This window comes from Podarcis erhardii, assembly GCF_964252035.2.
Source record: "Podarcis erhardii genome assembly, chromosome: 2".
Lineage (NCBI taxonomy): Eukaryota > Metazoa > Chordata > Lepidosauria > Squamata > Lacertidae > Podarcis > Podarcis erhardii.
Window position 1 is genome coordinate 43335791 of NC_138498.1, and position 21591 is coordinate 43357381.

A 21591-nucleotide genomic window follows, 5' to 3' on the forward strand; every position below is an offset into this window, starting at 1 on the left:
GTATCTCTGGTTATGAACTTAATTCGTTCCAAAGGTCCGTTCTTAACCTGAGGTACCACTTTAGCTAATGGGGCCTCCCACTGCCACCACACCGCCGCTGCACGATTTCTGTTCTCATCCTGAGGTAAAGTTCTTAACCCGAGATACTACTTCCGGGTTAGTGGAGTCTGTAACTCGAAGTGTTTGTAACCCGGGGTGTTTGTAACCCGAGGTACCACTGTAGCTTCCCCCTGTTACGGCACAGTGGGAATGTCTCTCACAGAGTTCTCTCTAGCAAGTTAACAGGAAACCTCTGTGAGCTTCAGAGCTGTATGTATCTAGCAAAACATGAATTGTTGGTTTGACTGCACTTTAAGTATCCCAGACAAGAATCAACAAAAAAAAAGTCATAAATCAGTAAGCTCAGGAACAACCCCCACCGCCCACACACAATTAAAACCAGCACCTAAAGCAATTTAAAACTGGCATAAAACACAGCAAGGGGGAGCTTGATGTGAAACCTGGAGCACCCAAAGAATACGTCATTAAAAGACCTGTGTTCACCTGTTATCTTAATAATAAAATAGACGCCCCAATTCTGCCACCTCAGATAGCCAGTGGCTGTACATTTTCTCAGGTTAAGGCCACTTCTGTGGAGAAGGGAATGTCATACAGTAGTGCAGGGCTGTAAGAGCTTGGTGCCTCCTTCCTGCTGGAGGAAAAGAGTTTGCTTATGACTGAGGCCTGCAAAGGGCATGGGAATTTGATGCCCAGGGAAAACGGGCAGGACAAGCAGTTATGTAGCACAAGCCTGTGGGTTGTGGGGAGTGTAGGATTGAGGCACAAATAAAAGAGGTAGCTGCAGAGAGCATGAGGAATACAATGGAAGATTTGAAAGGCAATGGAAATCCCAGCTATCCTTCTGTTAAGCGTAGCTGTAGAAGGGTGCGTCTCACCCACAACAGGAATATCTAAAAGCAGAGGAGTTGCAATGAACGGATGGTTTTTTTTGGCCTTCCCTTAACTTTCCCCAGGCTGATAAGTGCATGTCCTGTGGAAGGGACAAAGACTTAACATCTTGCAGCTGTGCCCACATTACGCTGTTCTTTCCCACTGTGTATGTGTGTGGACGAGGAGTCTGTTTTCCTGTGTGTAGCAGAGAGAGAGATAAGAAGCTTACAAGACGGCACAATTCTAAGGGTCAGCTGTGGGCTGAGCGAATTCTCCAGCTGCCTATTTATGCCGCCAAAGTAGCACTATCTTCCACAAGATAGGCTCAAGGCCGGGCTTGGGAAGAAAGATGACTTAAAAAATAAGCAACAGACACTGTGGGATAAAAGCAACAGAAGCACCACTGCAGAACCATAACATAAAAGTGGTGGGCGGTGGGATATTGAATCTGATTTAGCAGGCTGGACCCACAGGTGGCCCACCTCTGCGGGCTCATTTTGGCGGTTGGGTGGGGCCACTCATATGTCACTCAGTTGATGTCATATGATCACATGATGCCAGGCAATCGCACTTCGAAGGAAGAATGATGATTTCATGCAAATTGCAGCTGCGAAAACCAAATCTCTTGCCGCTTTCTCTGCTGAAAGTGGGGCTTGCTTTCGGTGTTCAGCACCAACAGCAAGCCCAGCTTGTGACAGGCCTTGACTGCAATCAGGAACTTCAGTGCTGAACTGAAAACTGATCCAAGTGCGTCTTTTATTTGGTGCCAGATTTAAAACACCAAATGCAAGCGCTGCTTTCTGACTGATGCTTTGCTGCTGTGTCTGTATCTGCCTCACACCTCATGCTGTATGACATCAGGTGTAGGGCAACTGGGAGAGGTTTGGGGGAAGAAGCCTCATGGGCCCAATGGGACGCCTGGTGGGCCTAATTAGGTCTGCAGACTAGAAATTTCTTGCCGATGTTTTCGAGTAATATGACCAATTCAGGCAGGTAAGGTAGACACTTTGTTTCTCCACGCAGTCCCATCCTTGTGTGGGATTTAAGGGAGGAGAAACCTGCATCTGCAGACAGGCTGGGCCCATGTTACATCCTCAGTGCCATCACGGGCAGGCAGAGAAAATCAGGATAGCTTTGGAGTCCAGACAAATTACACTGAGGAGGATGATTGTATGATTTGGAAGGGCTGTATCTAGTTCTATCTCTATAGGATATCCTTTATTTGGAGGCCAAAACTACACCACAAGCAGTTTCATGATTCTTCCTCCTACTTCTTGTGGGTTTTTAAAAAATAAATAAATGAGTAGATTGAAGTAAAAGTAAGTTGAAATAGGGAGTGGAAGACTAGTGATGTGAAGGGGTTTGCGTGTCTATGTGTATGTGTGTTACTTAATCCTTTCCCTTTCTTTCCTGTCTGCTCAAGGTCACCTTTCCCAAGCTGTTTTCAACCCAGTTAGGGAAAAGATAAAGGGTTGGGTGTCTTTTCCTTTACTGGCAGAAAAGCACTGGGATGATTTTGAGTTGACAAATGGCAGGAAAGAACCGATTAATTAGTCTCTCCTTTCCTATCCCATTCAATCGTTCCTTTTAGCTTTTTTTAAAAAAATAAAAGCCAAAAGGAAGAAACACAAAGTGTGCATCATGTATGGTTTGGCTAAAGCATCCCTCTTAGAGGTCTGCTCAACATTTCCTTGAGATACCACAACCTCCAGATAACTTATTTCATGCCTCAACTTCTTTTATTGTTATTGTTCCTATATTTAATGTCAAGTCTGCACAACTTGGTTTTCCAGTAAGCTAAACACACCCCACTAGAAATGACAAGCATGTGGCAGGTGGTTGTAATCCCAGGAAAGCAACAAAAAACAGGAGATTTCTTGAGCCCTTGGTGAGCCCCATATATGTCTGGTAAGGGGGATTTGGCATAGTGGGTAATCATGCAGTTAGAATGTTGGATCAGATCCCCACTCAGCCACAAAGTTCACTGCATGATACTGATCCTGACCTACCTTACAAGGCTGTTGTCAGGATAAAAAGGGAGAGGGGAAACCATGGACGCCACACCACCTCAGGCACCTTGCAGGAAAAGTGAGGTATAAATGTAATGAATGAATAAAGAAAGAAATAGTTGGAAACTCTTGGTTCTTGTGGATAGCAGGAATTGCCCTACTTTGTTTAGAGAAACCTTTAAAACTTGTGAAAAGTATAAGCACATTTCTTCCACACTCCTATAAATTCATCATTTATACCTGGGGTGGCTCACCTGTGGCTGTCTGATGCTGTTGGGCTACGGCTCCCATCATCCCTGACCATTGGCCATCCTGGCTGTGGCTGATGTGAACTGGAGCCAAACAACTTCTGGAGGGTCACAGGTTCGCCATCCCCTGGTCTGAACTCCTCCAGCCTTAGGACAGACCAACATATTACAAGGGATGTGCAGGGTTTTGAACCCATCACACTATTGGGTGGGTGGGGGCATCTGCAGATGATTAGTGAGTGAGAGGGGAGATGCTTTAATCTTCCTCCAAATTCTAACTCTCCCTTGCAAATGGCCCCTCCCTAGGTTTTTAACTATTTTTTAAAAATCATTTCCCTGAAACCAGAAATAAGCCTGGTTATGGAGATAAATAGCTTTGGGGGTGGAGTGTTTGCTGAGGAGAATAGGGGGGAGGATTTGGCTTCTTCCTGCTGCCCACCAGATTCACCCGCAAGTCCTTCCTCTTGCCCACACATCATCTTGGCAATTTACAGTTTGCCAAGATTATGTGCAGTTCCAACCTCCCTCCAGACAGATTACATCCTGATGGATTGCCTCCTGTGGTGAATTGGACAAAGGAATTGATCCCAAGATTCAGAACCCTGCTTCCTTTGACAGTTAGCAGAGGGGTGGGTCCGTCCCTGTGTGCTTTGCCAAATCGTAGGTAAGTTATCTTGCCACTAAACTGCCATTGATTTGGGAAAGTGTTGAATAGTTTCACAAGTATGCATGCTGGAAGTGGAGGGGAGGGATTCAGGCTTTGCTTGGGCTAGAAGCCAGGCGTGGTGGGGAGGGGAGTGCATCTAAAGTTGAAAGATGCATCTTTTTCATCCATGTCGAAATGGGAAACAGCTGCAGCGGCTCCAGCCAAAACCCTGCTGAGCTGGGACCACCATGTGGGGGAGAGGGTGTTAGATGCAATACCAGGCATGAGGAGAACTTGAACGCGGCCTCAAAAACTTCCCTGCCTCAAGTCTGCTGTACCTTGCCCGACACCTGGTATAGTATGCCTGGCAACCGTTGACAAAGCCTCTTTCTTCACCACCAGGTCTTGCTTGGGGCTAAGCGTCATTCAGGGTGAGTCCTAGCACCTATTTTTTGCTCACTCCTGGAAGATGGCAGAGGGTTCCTGGTCATGGACAAAGTGTCCTGTCCCCCCAATATGAAGAGCTGAACCACAAATACTTTGTGATTAGAAAGTTAAAGGGGTCCCCCCCTCGAGATGAGCTTTTAGGAAGGTTTGGGTTCATACATACATACATATATATATATATATATATATATATATATATATATATATATATATAGGGGCATGTGCGCACATGCACACAAACAGACTGAGTACGGCTTGTACCTGACTCACTTGTTTTGAGCACTTAGAGGAACCTGTTCATGGTCTCGGCCTGCCTCCTTCATGTACTCCAGTCATGATAACCTGCCACACCCATGCTGAGGCCTGCCCAGGCTTGCCACTGCTGTGACCAGACCCTCTTAGCCACAAGTGCCTGCCCTTTGGAGTCCTCCTAGGTACTCCACACACAAACTCCAATGCTCATGTTCTCCTTTTCTATGCCATTTCTAGTCATGATAGGTGCCCCTCCCCCCGGACTACCTGCACTCCCTTCCTCCACTGAGAAGCTGGTCACTTGTTGGTACAAATGGCAAAGAAAATAAACAGATGCATCTGAGCTGGAAGCCTGGGGAAGCAGAGGGCAGCGACTGGGCTGGAAAGAAGCGGAGAGAGAAGGCAGTGACGCAAGTGGGTGACAGGTCTCCCCAAAATTCTCAGAACACTGCATGACCATCTTGAGTTCAGTAATGACTGTGTGCTATAAAACAAGGACTCCATCATTTTTGACCTGCTTCTGCTCACTCACGAAGGAAAAGAATTATGGGTTGGTTGGTTGGTTTACAGCTAGGAATTCAGGAGGTGAGATTGATGAGAGAGGCTGTCAATGATCTCAAGAGCCTGGAAGAAGCTGAAAGAGAAGGGTACCCCCTGAGGCTGGTCAGCATAGCAGCTCATGCTATAGCAGCAGGGTGTGGAGGGAGAGGATGTGGGTTTGCCGAGGACAAAAGCTGGCACTGGTGGCCATTATGGAACACCTGCCGTAAGGAAAGGCAGCAAGGTAAAGCTGGGCACATTTACTCTGTGTATTCTCCTGTGCTTTTGTATGTCCTCTTCTGTGAAGCTTTGAATCTAGAATCTGGCAGAGGGCTGGGATTCCAGCGAATCAGCTTTCAGTTAAAACAAAAAAAAGTTTCTAGCCTTCATGATTGCGAAGGAAGAAAAGGAAAGCTCAGGGAAACAGGAGAGTTTTGATGGCATTTCTGAATGGCCACAGCTCCCTGAAGCCCCTGCCATGGTCTTGTTCCTCTGCCATGCGCCTGCATTGCCCACTCCATGCGCTCCTCCTTCTTCCCTGCTGCAAGAGGTTGGGGGGGGGTTTGCAATAATCCAAGCATTGCAATCAAAATAAACAAGTATGCAAATAAAGTAACTATGTAAACTTTATTGATATACACAATATATCACAAATGTAGAATAAGAATAAACTTGGTTCGGGATTTGTATTTTTAGAGTCAAACCATGTACAGTAAAATGTCTTAAATCACTCCAGTGTATACCAGATGAATGGTCTGCCAGGGAGCCCAGTTCAAGCCCAATAGCTTATATGCTGACATACAACATCTCTACTATCTCAGCAGTAAGCACCTGCCAGCTTAGCTATTCAAAACACACTTACACCAAAATAAAAACTTAGCATGATGGTTGTAGATACAGCCGGAAGGTTACCAAATCCAATTTCTTGCACTAATTTTCTAAGAGATAGCGTGAAACTTTGTCTTTCCACCTTGGGATCCTACTTAGTGGTAACAAGTACATCTTTGAATGCTCAGGCTGGACCTTCCTTGCCCCACTGAGCCATCACAACCATTTGTTATTAATTTAGGGTTAGAGAGCAAGACTTTGATACATGTTTGACTCCAACATTTTTCTCTTTACAATTTGTGTGTCATGCAGAGAGCAAAACAAAAAGAAAGACACACACTTGTGCCCATAGCATATGAGAAATAAACATTAGCTAGATGAACTTGGTTGGGGTCAGTGTGCTCAAACCCTGGGAAGAGCAAGGGAGGGCTCACTCACACCCATCTGAAGGAGCAGTGGGGCTTTCCAGGTCCCAGAGCATATGCCATTTAATTTTTAATTTGTATACCGCCTTCCCATCTTGCTGTACTTAAGGTGGTTTCCAACCCACAAAAATGACAACACAATTTTCTTATATATTTATGTGCCAAAAGGGAACGTTGTAGATGTTCTCTTTTGACTATATGTTAGGATGTTTATTCTCTTGTTTTTATTATGCATTTTGTGGTTTTTTATATTTGAATTTCAACAACCTCAGATATGCAGATGACACAACCTTGATGGCAGAAAGTGAGGAGGAATTAAAGAACCTTTTAATGAGGATGAAAGAGGAGAGCACAAAATATGGTCTGAAGCTCAACATAAAAAAACCCTAAGATAAAGGCCACTGGTCCCATCACCTCCTGGCAAATAGAAGGGGAAGAAATGGAGGCAGTGAGAGATTTTACTTTCTTGGATTCATGATCACTGCAGATGGTGACAGCAGTTACGAAATTAAAAGACGTCTGCTTCTTGGGAGAAAAGCAATGACAAACCTAGACAGCATCTTAAAAAGCAGAGACATCACCTTGCTGACAAAGGTCCGTATAGTTAAAACTATGGTTTTCCCAGTAGTGATGTATGGAGGTGAGAGCTGGACCATAAAGAAGGCTGATTGCTGAAGAATTGATGCTTTTGAATTATGGTGCTGGAGGAGACTCTTGAGAGTCCAATGGACTGCAAGAAGATCAAACCTATCCATTCTGAAGGAAATCAGCCCTGAGTGCTCACTGGAAGGACAGATCATGAAGCTGAGGCTCCAATACTTTGGCCACCTCATGAGAAGAGAAGACTCCCTGGGAAAGACCCAGATGTTGGGAAAGATGGAGGGCACAAGGGGAAGGGGATGACAGAGGATGAGATGGTTGGATAGTGTTTTTGAAGCTACCAGCATGAGTTTGACCAAACTGTGGGAAGCAGTGGAAGACAGGAGTGCCTGGCATGCTCTGGTCCATGGGGTCACGAAGAGTCGGACACAACAAAATGACTAAACAACAACAACATTTGAATTTTATGTTGTGAACCTCCCTGAGATCTATGGGTTTAGGGTGGTATACAAATGTAATAATCATAATATAATTTAGCATGTGTAAAGGGCACATGCTTAGCATGCAAAAGGTCCCCATTATCTCCAGCTACTCTGTAAGGCGCTTCTGATACCTAGGAAAGCTTCTGCATCAGGGTAACAGACAATACTAAGGCCCTATCTGCACAAAAATTCAAAGCATTATCATGTCTTCCCCCAAAGAATATTGGCTTTGTTAAGGGTACTGAGAGTTGTTAGGAGATCCCGCCCTCCATTCCCCTCACAGTTCCCACAGTTCCCAGGGAAGAGGTATTGGTTGCTAAACCACTCTGGAAATTGTAGCTCTCCTAACAACTCTCAGTACTCTTAACAAACTACCATTCCTGGGATTCTTTGGGGGGAAACCATGATTGTTCAAAGTGGTACAGAATCATAGAATTATCTAGTCCAACTCTGCAATGTGGGAATCTTTTGCCCAACGTGGGGCTCAAACCCACGTCCCTGAGATTAAGAGACCCATGCTCTACTGACTGAGCTATCCTCAGGTGTGATACTGCTTTAACTGCATAGTGCAGATGGAGCCTGGGTTAGATGGACCAGTGGTCTGACTGGGTATAAGGCAGCTTTCCATGTTCCAAACATGTAAGGCAAAACAAAAGCCTGTTCAGCTGACAATGTTCATTCTTGTCTTGGGCCTGGAGGCAGGAAGATCAAAGCAAACTTAGGCTTGCATCTGGGCTTGCAGAGAAGAAAACTTGTGAAGCAACCAAACAAAAGCAAAACAACCTTGCAAAACACAGAAGGTTGATTCAGGGATCCCCAGTGCCAGCGCATTAACATTTGATATCCATCCTTGCGGTGACTGTGGTGGGCCAGATTGTGAATGGTGGAATGCCTAAGGAATGTATGGAGTGGCACTGCCACCTTTTATAAACTTGCCCCTTTCCTGTGCCTTTAGCAGCAGCATGACATGCAGAACAACAAGCGTCAGAAAATTAACATCATGGAAATAAAGGGACAGGGAAAGTTTCACCTGCAGTTTCGAGTGTGCTCAGCAGCTATTAAAAGTACAGAAACAGCACCACAGTAAAAAAAGGTGGCAACCTTTATCTGCAAGGCTATGATGGAAAAACTTGAACCTGACAACTGCCTACACATATTCAGGAAGGCTCACTTCCTAAGCTTGAGAACTACTTTCCTAATACTGTGATGTTATCCTGCAACTCTTCACAGCCAGCATCAGACTTAATTGGAAATACTTTTTGTTTCCAGTTTTGGCTGCTTCTATGACCAGCAGTCTTTTCCAGGGTACTGAACACGACATTCTGCTTCCACATGGAAATGTGTAACACCCGAAAATCTAATTTGTTTTGCCTGTGATTACACCAGTTCTATGACTGATCAGTGCCTGCAGGTCTCTCTTCTTGTTTGACCTTTCAAACTGAATAGGTAATAGCAGGTAGCCAAACTATTTATTGTAGTCACTTTGGACACATGACCTTTCACTTTTTAGACTACAAACTTATGCTTGCCTACTCAGAAGGAAGTCCCACTGAGTACAATGGGACTTACTCCCAAGTAAGTGTGTTAGAAGATTGGAGCGTTAGGGTCATTGACAGCGGGTTTGTGTGTGCAAGAGAGAGAGAGAGAGCGAGAGCGAGCAGTAATGGAAGATTGCACAAGAAGAAATTGCACAGTCTGTAGCACGGTTTGTTGTAGTGCATGCACCACTTCCCAGTTTGTGTGTGAGCTTGCACTATTTAAAGAGGAACAAGGGTTCCAATTATTGGTTTGTCTGCACAGACTTCCCATGCCTCTTCCCCTATTGTTGAATTTTCACCTTTCTCTCTATTCTCTTTAGGGCCAATTCATACAATACAGTGGTACCTCGGGTTAAGTACTTAATTCGTTCCGGAGGTCTGTTCTTAACCTGAAACTGTTCTTAACTTGAAGCACCACTTTAGCTAATGGGGCTTCCCGCTGCTGTTGCGCTGCCAGAGCACGATTTCTGTTCTCATCCTGAAGCAAAGTTCTTAACCCGAGGTAATATTTCTGGGTTAGCGGAGTCTGTAACCTGAAGCGTATGTAACCCGAGGTGCCACTGTATCCAGAAAATAAGTTTTCTACTTGTCTGCCACTGGAAGTCTCCTAGTGCTCTTTGTAATTAGTGAAGTGTGGAAACATAGTGCACCACATGCGTCTTCCTTTCTAACATCAATGGGTTTTGCTGGAAGGCACTTAGTAGAAAAATAGAAAACTCTTGCCCCATAAGGCTAAAAACCTGTACACACTTAACTGAAGTAAGCCCATTGAACTCAGTGAGGTTTACTTCTGAGTAGACAGGACTGCACTGCAAGTGTGAAATGCCTCTCACTAATTTCTTTCAGCAGAAGTTAAAGCCTGCCTACATCATGATACAAGGGCCCAGCTTTTTGTTTTGAAGTTCTGCCTCCCTTTTTGTGCCACACCACACTTGGGAGGGTCTGTGGCTGCCCAGGTGCACACCACTATTTATTCAGAAAATAAACATCTGAGGCAGAACTGTAGGGAGTAGAAATTGCAAATGTGTGAAATGTCTGTAAATTGCTTAGTATAGAGACAATGCAAGGCAAAATGGAGTTGACTAATGATGTATTCTTTTACATGTCAACTCAGAAGTCAGTCCTTGGTGGTGGGCATACTGAGACTGCAACCTTGCTGTGGGGCAGGATGCACCTTAAGGCCACCCCTTTTATTTTATCCAAGGCCTATGACACCAGCCAATTCAATCTGTATAATTTTGCAATCTCCATTTGGATTATTGATCTTAGCATTTCAAATTCTCAGCTTTATGACATCAGCAAATTCCACCAACACATTCCTGATTCTATTGCCAAGGTTGCTAGCAAACATGGGATGAAATTTGTGTCCCCTGAGACAAGGAACCACAGTAATTATCTCTTTCTGCTCCTAGCCTAACTTTTGTCGCTTCTACAGATGATCTGGTAGCAAACAACTTGTTAAACAAAAACAGCAACTGAGTTTTAAAGTATTTTCTGTCATTGATCAGTGGTGGCCTGTTTGACAAAAACATAAACAGCTAGCTTCTAACTTAGATTTTGATGTGTTGTTCCTCCTGATTTTCGCCCATTCAAAGGGCCCCTAATTAAAGCAGCACATGCTCTTTCTACTCTTCTTATAATTCATTAGTGGAAAAATACAGGTGCCATTGTGTGGGGTGGGGGGGGGGCAGGGGCAGAGAATCAGGGACCTGCACAGAGTCACACACACAGAGCAAAGTCAGGAGCTGCATTGCTCACGAATACAAACCTGTGAGAAGTGATTTCACACAGTGGCAACATGTGACTTGCATTCCCTTACTAAGAAGGTACCCTTCTCGCACGGCTTCTTGGCTTTGAGAACTGGCTCCTGTGACCAAGTCTCTGCACTTTCTGCAATCCCACATGGTATTAATTCATGGTGCAGTGAACACTGTAATTCTTTGCCGAAATCCTTCCCCCCGTACCACTGCATGTTCACCATATTTTTGTTTTAAATGGGTTGTTAGCCACCTCAAACTGAGATGGGTGGGATAAAAATCACTTAAAGGAATACATGCATTTTACTGCACTGTTACCAACAACCTTCCAAGCTAAAGGATCTAGACCTAGGGATGCAGTGAAGCAGCTGCCCAGTTACTACAGCATGAGTCCCAAGTTACAGTACGTAGCAAGTGGGACCATACAACAAAATGTTGCAGGGTACCCTCTGTGTGCATGTGTGGTCACCCCGCCCCCAAAATAGATGGGCAGTGCCATTCAAATGGTGTGTGTATGCTGCATCTTGTAATCAATTATGCAATTCAAGTTGGCACCCCTGCTGCCTACCCTGATCCTTTTGAGTGGCAAAAACAGGGACTGAAGCTGGGGCCTTTTGCTTATGCTCTACCATGAAGCTAGGGCCCTCTCCATTTTGTTGGTGCTAAAATGTACATGCTAACTAGCAGTTACAGGGTAGAAGCAGAGCAGAAGCAATTTCCACTCAGCCTCAATTTTGTCTGATTTTGAAAAATCAATGTAATGAGGATAAAAACAATGCTGCCATTTTGTATTGTGGGGCAAGGATTTCTGATTTCCAGTTCTTTAACAACAAAATGGCTATCTCACACCGCAGCAGATACAGTGGTACCTCAGGTTAATTGCTTAATTCGTTCCGGAGGTCCATTCTTAACCTGAAACTGTTCTTAACCTGAAGCACCACTTTAGCTAATGGGGCCTCCTGCTGCTGCCACGCCACCGGAGCCCGATTTCTGTTCTTATCCTGAAGCAAAGTTCTTAACCCGAGGTACTATTTCTGGGTTAGCAGAGTCTGTAACCTGAAGCGTATGTAACCTGAAGCGTATGTAACCCGAGGTACCACTGTAATTAAGAAATTGGGGGAGGGGGTTGTCCAATTAGGAGTTTTGTGTGGAACGGCAGTTAGCTTAGTTTATGACTGGTACTCAGAGCAAATTCCTGCTTTCAGAATTATTAAATTCTAAATGTGTGTCTTTTCTATCTAGCTCTGGTTGGTGGATCTTGGGATTTCCAGTAAAAAGCAAAGTAGATCCGATATGCCTGAAGTCTGCTAGGCCGTTGTAAGGGATGGGAGAAAGGGAAAAATAATGGTGCCTGGATTGTAATGCAGGGCTTGGGGAGGGCTAGGGCCTAGTTTCAGGGTCTAGCTGTGGGTCAAGAGTCCCAGCAATGAGGGAGGATGTGTGATCTGCTGCTTCTCATCCCCTCGGAGAGAGTCTTGGCAAAGGATGAGTGGGAACCCTGTGTGCAGAGTGGCAGCCTGAACATTCCTCAAAGTCCCTGGCCCCAGATCTCTGCTCATTCCTATGGAAGGCAGCCAGGCAGCCAGATGTGAGTTAGTTGCCTGTAGCAAGGAATGGGCCTGGCTCGCTCAGACTGGTTCCACCGCTCCTCAGACTTGAGCACCAAACACTTACTCCTGTCCTTAGCCCACTGGCACAGAGGATTTCAGCAGACAGACATGACAGATGGAAGTGAGACAATTACTAAGGCTGAAAGCTTTCAAACTCTGCAAGCAGAAGCAAAATGCCCTGCTTTTATTAAGAGCATCCAATGTGTTGTGCGAGATTTTAAGTTACACAAAAATTGAACAAAGCAAACATCCTGTGCCTGAGGAAGTGTGCTACAAAACTCAAAAGCTCATACCGCACACGTTGTGAATCTTGATTGGTTCTAACCGTAGTACTATGGTCATTTTATAGACCTGCCCCTTGGATTTTTCGGACCCTTATGAGGATCCAGAGCTAAATCTTCATAAGGTGTAGAAGTATGTTTTAGCTGTCCATGCGTTAATGTACATGAGCCATTTGGAACACCTGAATTGCTATACAGTGGTACCTCAGGTTACAGATGCTTCAGGCTACAGACGCTTCAGGTTACAGACTCCGCTAACCCAGAAAATAGTACCTCGGGTTAAGAACTTTGCTTTAGGATGAGAACAGAAATCACACGGCAGCAGCGGGATGCCCCATTAGCTAAAGTGGTACCTCAGGTTAAGAACAGTTTCAGGTTAAGAACAGATCTCCAGAATGAATTAAGTTCTTAACCCGAGGTACCACTGTACTGTACTACTAATTGCTTGGTGGTGATGATGATTATTTCTGCTACGGCTATGGGCAGGTCTGTAGACCTTAGGCCAGCAACCAATACTTCAAGTGTAGGAAGCTGATGATAGAAACTGAGTTTGCCCATGGCTAAGGAGGGGAGGCTTCTCCTCTGATGTGTGGCTGCTTTGTCATCATGGCACTCAGCAGTCTCAGTCTGGATGTGCTGGTCTTCTTGCTGCTGTGAAGCAAGGCAGGGACATTATTTGCATGGCTAGAGTATGGAAGAAGAAAGCCAAAGAAGCTGACTAATTCATGTGAGGTCACACAGTGTGTTGGTGGTAGAGCAGGGAGCCAAGTCCTCCTTTGAAAAAACTGATTCATCTAACATAATCAAACTGAGCATAAAGGAGACTGAAAGGGACCAAATGTGCTCTGTTATCCTGTCCCACTGGAGACCAGGTCTGCCTGCACACCAGACAATTAAAACACATGGCTTCCCCCAAAGAATCCTGGTAACTGTAGTTTACTACTCAATTCCCAGCACCCTTAATGAACTACAGTTCCCAGGATTCTTTGGGTTTTACATGTATGATGTGTACACAGCCTAGGATTATGTTCTACTCTACCCTTTTTTGGGTGAATGTTAGTCTCTTGATAGAAGGTTCTGTGTTCTGATTATCTTCCAAGTCATTGGCTTATCGAATCCTTGTAATGGTCTTGTTATCCCTTTGATCCACATACTGTGGCAATGAGTTCCAGTGATCATTTGCATGAAAACAGCTTGGCAAACCCTTTTTTTTATAGCTGTTACGTGAACTGAACAGGCAATGCACATACCCATTGATCGAGCTAGAATCATTATAATAGTCTTACCCCCCCCCATGATTTCATGTCAGTTTACTGTATATCCCATCAAAAGGCTGCACACATTTGGAACAAAAGCAGCAGCATCATAATGCCAGAGTTTTCAGGCCCAGTTTGAAGATTCAGCTTAGGAAAATGCTGTGATGCAGCACAATCTCTACACAAATCTGGAACCCACTAGGACAGTGGTTCCTAATTAAGGGTATGGGGACCCCTGGGGGTCCACAGAATGCACTCAAGCAATTTAGTTGCCTCTCCCCCAACTAAATTTTTGTCAAATTTTGCATGGTAATATCACAAATTTTAGGGTTTTTTAAAAAGTGTACCTAAAATCCTTTGCTTGTTAGGGGCTGCCCCACATTTTGTTCAAAATTGCTTTGCAGAGGTAACTACCAGAGAGTTATCAAAATTTTCACAAATGGGTGGGGGGTCCTCAGTAATTAGCTAATTGGGAACCACTGCGTTAGGATGTTAAATGCTCTTCTCCCTCTGCCCCCACATTCGCTCCTTAGTCGTCAAAGATCTGCGTAGCAAACAGCAAGCTCTTTGCCACTTCGAGAATCCAGAAATAAGAAATTTCTGGAAAGGCGTTTAGATTTTCCTTTGTGCCTCCCCTCCGCCCCAGCCCAGCTACACGGCCCGGCTCCTGGGTTTGTGCCACTGGAAACAAGCAGACGTTGCTCTGGGCTGCTGCTGCCGCCTCCACCCCTCATCGTGGGGGAAGGATGGAAACTTTCCCCTCTCCTTGGGGAATTGGGACGTTGAAGAAAACAGCAACTTTTTGGGTCACGTTTGGAGAGAGTTCGCGGGAGAGTTCGTGTGTGGGAAAATGCGAGGAGGCCTGGTGGCTCAACAGTGCCTAACCCGAGCCAAGCCTCCCACGGCAGTTTCCCCCTCCTCTCTTCCCCCTCGCCTGCAGCCCCCCCACCTCCGAAATCCTAAAAATAATCCGCCTCGCTGGGCCGAAACCCAGCAAGCCTACATTGGCCTCGACTGCCAAAGGAGCAACCCACAAGCCTCCCCGCCCCACCGCTTCCCCAGAGGCGCCCAGATGTGCGCCTAAGGGGAGGGGGCAACTTCGAGAGAGCCCCATCCCGCCAAAGGCGACCCCACGGAGGAGAGCGCGCATCTCCCCGCCTGCGGGATCCTGCGCGGCGCCACGCTGCCCTCTCTCTCTCTCCTCTCCCTCTCCCTGCGCCCCATCCTCGCCGGGGCTGGAGGGGCCGGTGGGGGGTGGCGAGTAGGGGGGGTGGCGAGAGAGAAGGAGGGAGCGTGGGAGCCGAGCCGAGCCAGGCCAGGCGGGCTGGGTGCGGACCCCGCCCCCGGGCAGCGGGGTCGCCCCGCCCCGCTCGCACTCCGAGAAGTTTCCCAGGGTCCGGGAGCGAGGAGGAGGCGCCGCTGCCGCTGCCGCCGCCGCGCTTTCGGTGTCCTGGTGTCTGGCTGGAGCCTCGGCGCGGCCCCTTCCATGGATCTATAGGGCGGCAACAGGACTTTAGGGGGGAATGGGCTTGGCGTCCCGGCGCGGGGGCCCGTGGCGGGCATGGCTGGGCTGCAGCCTTTTGGGCATCGCTCTGCTGACGCGCCTGACCCGGGGAGCAGGTAAGGAGGACCTCGGGGGTGTCTTTGGGGGGGGGGGAGGACGGGACACAGTGCGCTCGCCCCTCCGGCTTCCTTAAGCCTAGCACGGGTGGGAAGAAAGCCCTCGCCGCTTCGGCCGGGCTCGATCACGGCCTCTTCGTTTCCTCTTTTCAAACTTTTCAAGCAACTTCGCCGGAGCCTCTCGGAGTCCCCTTGGCGCTCCTCGGTGCCTTGAGCCGCCATCTCCCTCCCTCCAGTCCGGGCAGCGGGTGGGGCGGGGGGGACGACGACCCTGAAGTTATTTTCCTTGTTCCCGGCTAGATCCCCGTCCTTTTCTCTCTCTCTTCCGCACCCCCCCCCCACGCCAGAAGAAGGGGAGGGAAGGGGAAAGGGTTACGGAACGGGCCACAAAGAAAATAAATGATCTTTGTTTAATTACCGATTGTGTGAAGGGGAGGGAGCGATTAGGCTGGATTGGCGGGCGGGCGGGGGGTGCTAATTCGCCGGCACTGATTTGAGCTGCGGGGAAACAATCTTGCACTTTTTATTTACTTGAAGTAAACTTTCTCGGCAGCCAGTTTAAGCTTCCCAGCCCGGAGCGGCTGGAAAAACCGGAGCGTGGATTTCGGATCTGGCTTCTCTCGGGCTCCGCTGTAGCCGTCGCTCTGTTTCTCTTTCTCGGCTCCTTGCAAAGCAAATCTTGCTCGGGCAGGCTGGCGGAGGGAGAAGCTTTCAATTTTCTATGGTATCCCATTGAGGTTTTATTGAACCGGGTATGCTGTGGAGTTTGGTTCTGCCAAAGCCTGGAGTTTGTGTAAGAGCGTAAAGGAGGAAATAAATGTTTGGTTTAACACGCCTGTTGTGCAGACATGCAAATGCATTTGGTAAACGGCATGGATTGAGAATTTAGTGCACTTGATTGTGCAACTGGTGTATGTGAGTTTGTCTGTGAATGTGTGCATGATCATATGTTTAAAAACGCATAAAATGCATTGCATGTGCAAGGCACACTCGTCCTCTCTCATGGAATAAATGCAAGAGGTACATACATGAACTTATATTTGTATAGCAAGCTTGTGTACTGGTTTGTGTGTGTGTGAAATGATTTGCTGGTAAGTGGGGTGGTTGTGGGTTAAGGGGTGACGCCCACGCCTCCCTTTTTCTCCTTTGGGATTGTCATGAAATGGCCTCCTTGGAAGGCTTTACACCCACACTGACATTGAATTTGATAGAGCTTTTGTTGCTGCGCATTGTGTGTACAGGATAGCAAAGGGAAGGGTGTTGATGATCTGGGCAGATGTAGTAGCAGCTGTCGCCCCCTCGCGCGCCCTCCCCTTTCACATTCTGCTGGATGCACAAACTTTTATTGTTGCTGCAAGCTATTCCCAAGAAGCTGCCCAAGTGCCTCTCGAGCCAATCCTGCTCTCGCACTGTGTGTTCTATAGCCCTGGCATGGCACTGTTGTTTCCTACCCAAAGGAACTAAGTCTGTGGCTGGCTTCGAAGTTGCAGATCCTTGACTGTGAAACTGGGAACGCGTCTTGGAGCCATGCTAGGGAGTGCACAGCTCAGCAACTGGGCCAGCCAGTTCCCATGCTTCTGGGGAGTTGCAGTGGCTCAGTCTGCTTTGAAATTCTCCCTCCCCACCCCCACCCCCCCACCAAGCCGGCTTTCCCCCCATTTGTGCGCTTGGGAATATACTGTGATGCAAACGGGAGATAAGATGATTTAATTGGGTGTCGTGCAGCGACTTGCTTGCCCTATGAAACGTGCAGCAGTATGCCAGGGATGAGATAATTGCAGCGAAAGGTAAATAGAACGTGGGGCTATTATTCAGCCTGGGTTTCACTCTCCCATGAAGCCACCTGACTGGTTTGGGGAAGCCGGCCTTGCTTATTAGAACGCTCCCGGCCAGCTGGTGCTCCAGTGCGTGGGAATGTGCAGCTCGTCCAACGCAGGAGGCCGGGGGTGCTGTGGATTGTGGGTGCCCGGGAATATGAATCCCCTCCTCCCCTCCCCGCCAGCTTGCTGCTTGGCTGGACATAGACAGGGCATTGTTCTTGGTTGAGCAACTCCACCGCAGTGCTGCCGAAGCCCTGGCGGTCTTGCGCCAGACAAGGGCTCCGAGCTGCTGCTTTGAGCCACACGGGAACATTTCTAATGGCTCTAGAGAATTCAAAATGGTGCGAAAGGCACTGGGACCCCTGTCCTTAAACTTTCCCAGAACAGCATCTGAAGGGCCTCAAAGAGTAGGAGGTTCAGGATGAGGGGCCAACTCTGGTTAAGTCTTCTGAGTTTGAATTGGCAGGGTGCTGTCTTTTTTCTTCCTTTCTTTTTAGGTGTGGGCTGTATCAGATGAGGGTCATTCAAGGGTTGGGACTCCTGCCTAGTAGGATGGGCCCTGTGTGAGAGAGAAAGCAGGCTGCTTTCTACTATAGTATGCATATGAACCTTAGGGCTAGACACTTAGGCCTAGTCCATAGCAGTGTCTGCAAGCCAGACATTTTGTCTCTTCCAAAGCTGTTCCTTCTTTTCTGCTTGGCTGCGCTGATAACAATGTGATGATCTGCAGGAAAGTGCCTCACTTGATGAAGCCCTCATCCAAGGGCTGCTTCACATGATCGGGCACACATGAGGTTTTTCCACCGTGATTTGGCCTTGGCTTCCCAGAAAATGTATGCAACATGCCATGACATGAAAGATCTGCATGCGTGATCATCGTACATGTGTTTTCTCTTTGTTCTTTATGCATCTGAATTTTGTAACACATGCAGTGTTCTTAACTGGCATAGCCTTTCCCTTCCAAAACGGGTGCAATCCATTGCCTAAAACTGAACATTACTAAATTTCAAATGGAAATTTGTGGTTTGATTTGGCAGGAGCAGGGACTCAAATGTGAGCATTTAAATACGTGCTAAGCTTTGCCAAAAACACAAGCACCAAGTTATGCCGTTAATTAACGTACTTCAATACAAAATTGAACCTGGAGATTGGTGGAATTGATTATTTGAATCCAGTTTGCACATGCTCCCATCCCATCCTCTGGAATTGGGGAGGAAATCTTCCCTGCCTACACAGTTTTCCAGATCTGATAGTAACACAGCTTTGTCATTAATGGCACCCTCTATGTGTATCTGAAATCTTTCCTCTCCTTTTTTTTAAGCTTGTGGGGATGGCGAGACTGCAAAAGTTCAAATCTGGGTGTGTGTGTTTTTGTCAATTCTAGAAAGAATAAATGTAATCATCCAGAGGTCTTTCCCTTGGGGCTTTTAGTTGGTGTTTTCCATTTTGCAACATGTTTCCTTGCCTTCAGTTGTGTGTGTAAGGGAGTATCCTAAGTCTTGATGGTACCGAGCCCATGTCTGACTACGCAGCATCTAATCCTGCTGCCTGCCTTTGTGTTTCTTGTGTGGACACAGTGAGGAATCTCTCCCCTCACCCTCCCACCCCCTTTGTAGATTCTGTGAGCTGAAGCTGTCTGTGCACAGAGTTGTTGAGACACAGCAGCTGCCTCCCTGCTGCAGCCCCTCCAGATGCAATAGCAGGGCCAGCCGGCTGGCCATTCAACTCCCTGCCCCTTTATTCTGCCCACATTGCTAGCCAGCTAACAAAGGCAGCTGGAGAGAGCCTGGGAGCCCCTCCACACAGCCCTGCAGCACTCAGTCACTTTTGGGGGGCCAGATTCCTCGCTAACAGGTAGCCACACTTCCTTTTTATTAGCCTCAGCGGAATGTGCGTGGGTTGAAAGCAGCATCCGAGTCCCATTATACGCATGGATCCTGGTTCACCACGCTTCTGTGCAGAATGTACAGTGGTACCTCAGGTTACATATGCTTCAGGTTAAATACGCTTCCGCTAACTCAGAAATAATGCTTCAGGTTAAGAACTTTCCTTCAGGATGAGAACAGAAATCGTGCTCTGGCGGCGCGGCAGCAGCAGGAGGCCCCATTAGCTAAAGTGGTGCTTCAGGTTAAGAACAATTTCAGGTTAAGAATGGACCTCCATAACGAATTAAGTACTTAACCCGAGGTACCACTGTATTCAAAAGCACAGGTAACCAGTCTAGGGAAATCAGGATTGGGTTGCCTTCTGTGGACCTCCCAGATGCTTGCTTAATCACACCTGCATTCAATTTGGGTTGATAAATGTCAGAATGGATAGGAAATACAGTGGTACCTCAGGTTAAGTACTTAATTTGTTCCGGAGGTCTGTTCTTAACCTGAAACTGTTCTTAACATGAAGACCACTTTAGCTAATGGGGCCTCCTGCTGCTGCCGTGCCACCGGAGCACGATTTCTGTTCTCATCCTGAAGCAAAGTTCTTAACCTGAGGTAATATTTCTGGGTTAGCGGAGTCTGGAACCTGAAGCGTATGTAACCTGGAGCGTATGTAACCCGAGGTACCACTGTAAGTACAAATGTTGATCACATTGTTTGGACTGAGAGCAATGGTAAACTCTTATCCTTTTCATTGTTTTGGAGAGCCTGGAGGAGGATGGTGAGGGAGAGGGGCATATTGTTGCTCCTGCCATTTGGACGTGGCTGTGACTCAACCTTCCCCTTTTAAAAGCCAGAATTGTGCTTAGGCTATGCAGTGGTAACTTTTTTGCAGCAAAGGCCCAATTCCTCTCATTTCTGTCCGCTGCTGGGTGTTGCTACTGCTGTCTCCACGTACATAGAAGAGTCGTAGCACAGTGGTATAGCATCTGCTTTACATGCAGAAGGTCCCTGGTTCAATCCCCAGCATAGACAGTACTGAGCTAGATGGGCAGCTTCCAATGGTCCAGCCTAGCAGTCAGGCTGAGTATATTTTGTCCAAGCAGAAGGCTTGGTATTGGGTGCAGAACTCTGGCTCCTGTGAATCTTGGTGCTCATTCTTTAAAGCAAGCTCCTAGTTTCTGTGTCTGGTGCAGTGATGAGTAGGGCTCAGCAACGCCTGGGAACATTTCAGTAACCAGGGGAGAGGCTGAGCAGGGCTTCCATTGCTTAGGAAATAGGACTTTGGTGCCCCGCATAGCTGTTTCTCCCTCCCTGTGACTAAGAATAAATTATGCAAGATAGGCAACTCACGCAAATTTTCTCATTTTGCATAATTTATCCCGGTCATGATTTTCAGCTTTTCTTGGCTCGGAATTTTGTATACCTTGGCACAGAATTTTCTTTCTTTCTTTTTTTGTTAGTAACGAGACCTGTTTATATGTGCCTGCCAATAGGGGCCTGGAATCAGTCAACCACACCCTACATGGTAACCAAGATATGTGGGTGGTACCCAAGGCATGGGCTGTCAGCATGTTAAAAGAAGATGGGGAATTGCAGGAGGTTTTTCTCTGGGACTCTTTCTTTGTCTCTGTTGCTTTGTAGGTTTTGATTCCTCTGCAAAAGGCAAGCAGTGCTTGTAACATGCATGCTTATTGCCATGAGGTAGTGAGTAGTTTTCAAACTTTCAGAATTTGGCACAGACCTTCTCCATTTATATCCTTAGGATATGGATATGGAACTTCTGAACACTATATATAGCATAGTGTGCATGTTCTCTTCATGTGGGGGCATTGGATAAGTCTGTTAAGCCTTACCATCAACCTACATCAATAGAGAGTATACCTTAGGGTGCACTAAGTACTTCCAGTGGCCAAGAAGTTTGTGGATAGCCGTGGGCAAGGTGTCAAAGCTTCTCTGCCATTTTGGATCACTGAGAAACCCCAAGAGTTCCCCAGGTTTGAGTTTTCTGAGCTAGCCATTCACTCCACATTGGCACTGACTCCTAGAATGAGGAGCAACTGTGGTACAGTCGGGGTTCTAACTTCCATGGAAGCCCAGGAGGTCTGCATGCATAGACTTTCCTGCCATAGAGACACCCATGTTCAATGTTTGGCATCAAGGGGTAGGGAGCAGTGGGTCCACACCACTGGCTCTCTCTCCCCTCCTTTAATCACATGGAGATCGTTCGAACAGTTAATGTGTGAAGCGGGATTGGATCTCCCATTCTGTATCACATGCAATGCTCCCTTTGCTGGCTTGAAATGGGTTCTTCGAATAGCTATCCATGTCAAACAGAGGTCATAGCAAGGCAAAATTTTCTTCCTAAAGGAAGTGTTAGAAATGCTTCAAACTCCCAAGAATGAATTTGCAGGCAGACTTCCAAGTT

At 46.9% G+C, this 21591-nt stretch overlaps 1 protein-coding gene and 1 long non-coding RNA gene across 5 annotated transcripts in view; both read left to right on the top strand.

Annotated features, from left to right (window-relative positions):
* The first annotated feature begins 7614 nt into the window (after nt 1–7614).
* Nucleotides 7615–10569, top strand: LOC309334411. Its single transcript, XR_014153080.1, has 2 exons — nt 7615–9287; nt 9516–10569. It is a non-coding gene; the product is annotated as an uncharacterized lncRNA (long non-coding RNA).
* Nucleotides 10570–15253: 4684 nt separating this feature from the next.
* NOTCH3 (notch receptor 3) overlaps nt 15254–21591 on the top strand; it is a 59290-nt gene continuing 52952 nt past the window's right edge. For 3 of the 4 annotated variants that reach the window (XM_081850127.1, XM_081850129.1, XM_081850128.1), the window contains exon 1: nt 15254–15469. In XM_081850127.1, coding sequence (XP_081706253.1) covers nt 15373–15469 — 97 coding nt within the window. In that variant the 5' untranslated portion in view covers nt 15254–15372. The remainder of the gene's footprint in view (nt 15470–21591) is intronic. The other variant, XM_081850130.1, reaches the window with a different exon arrangement.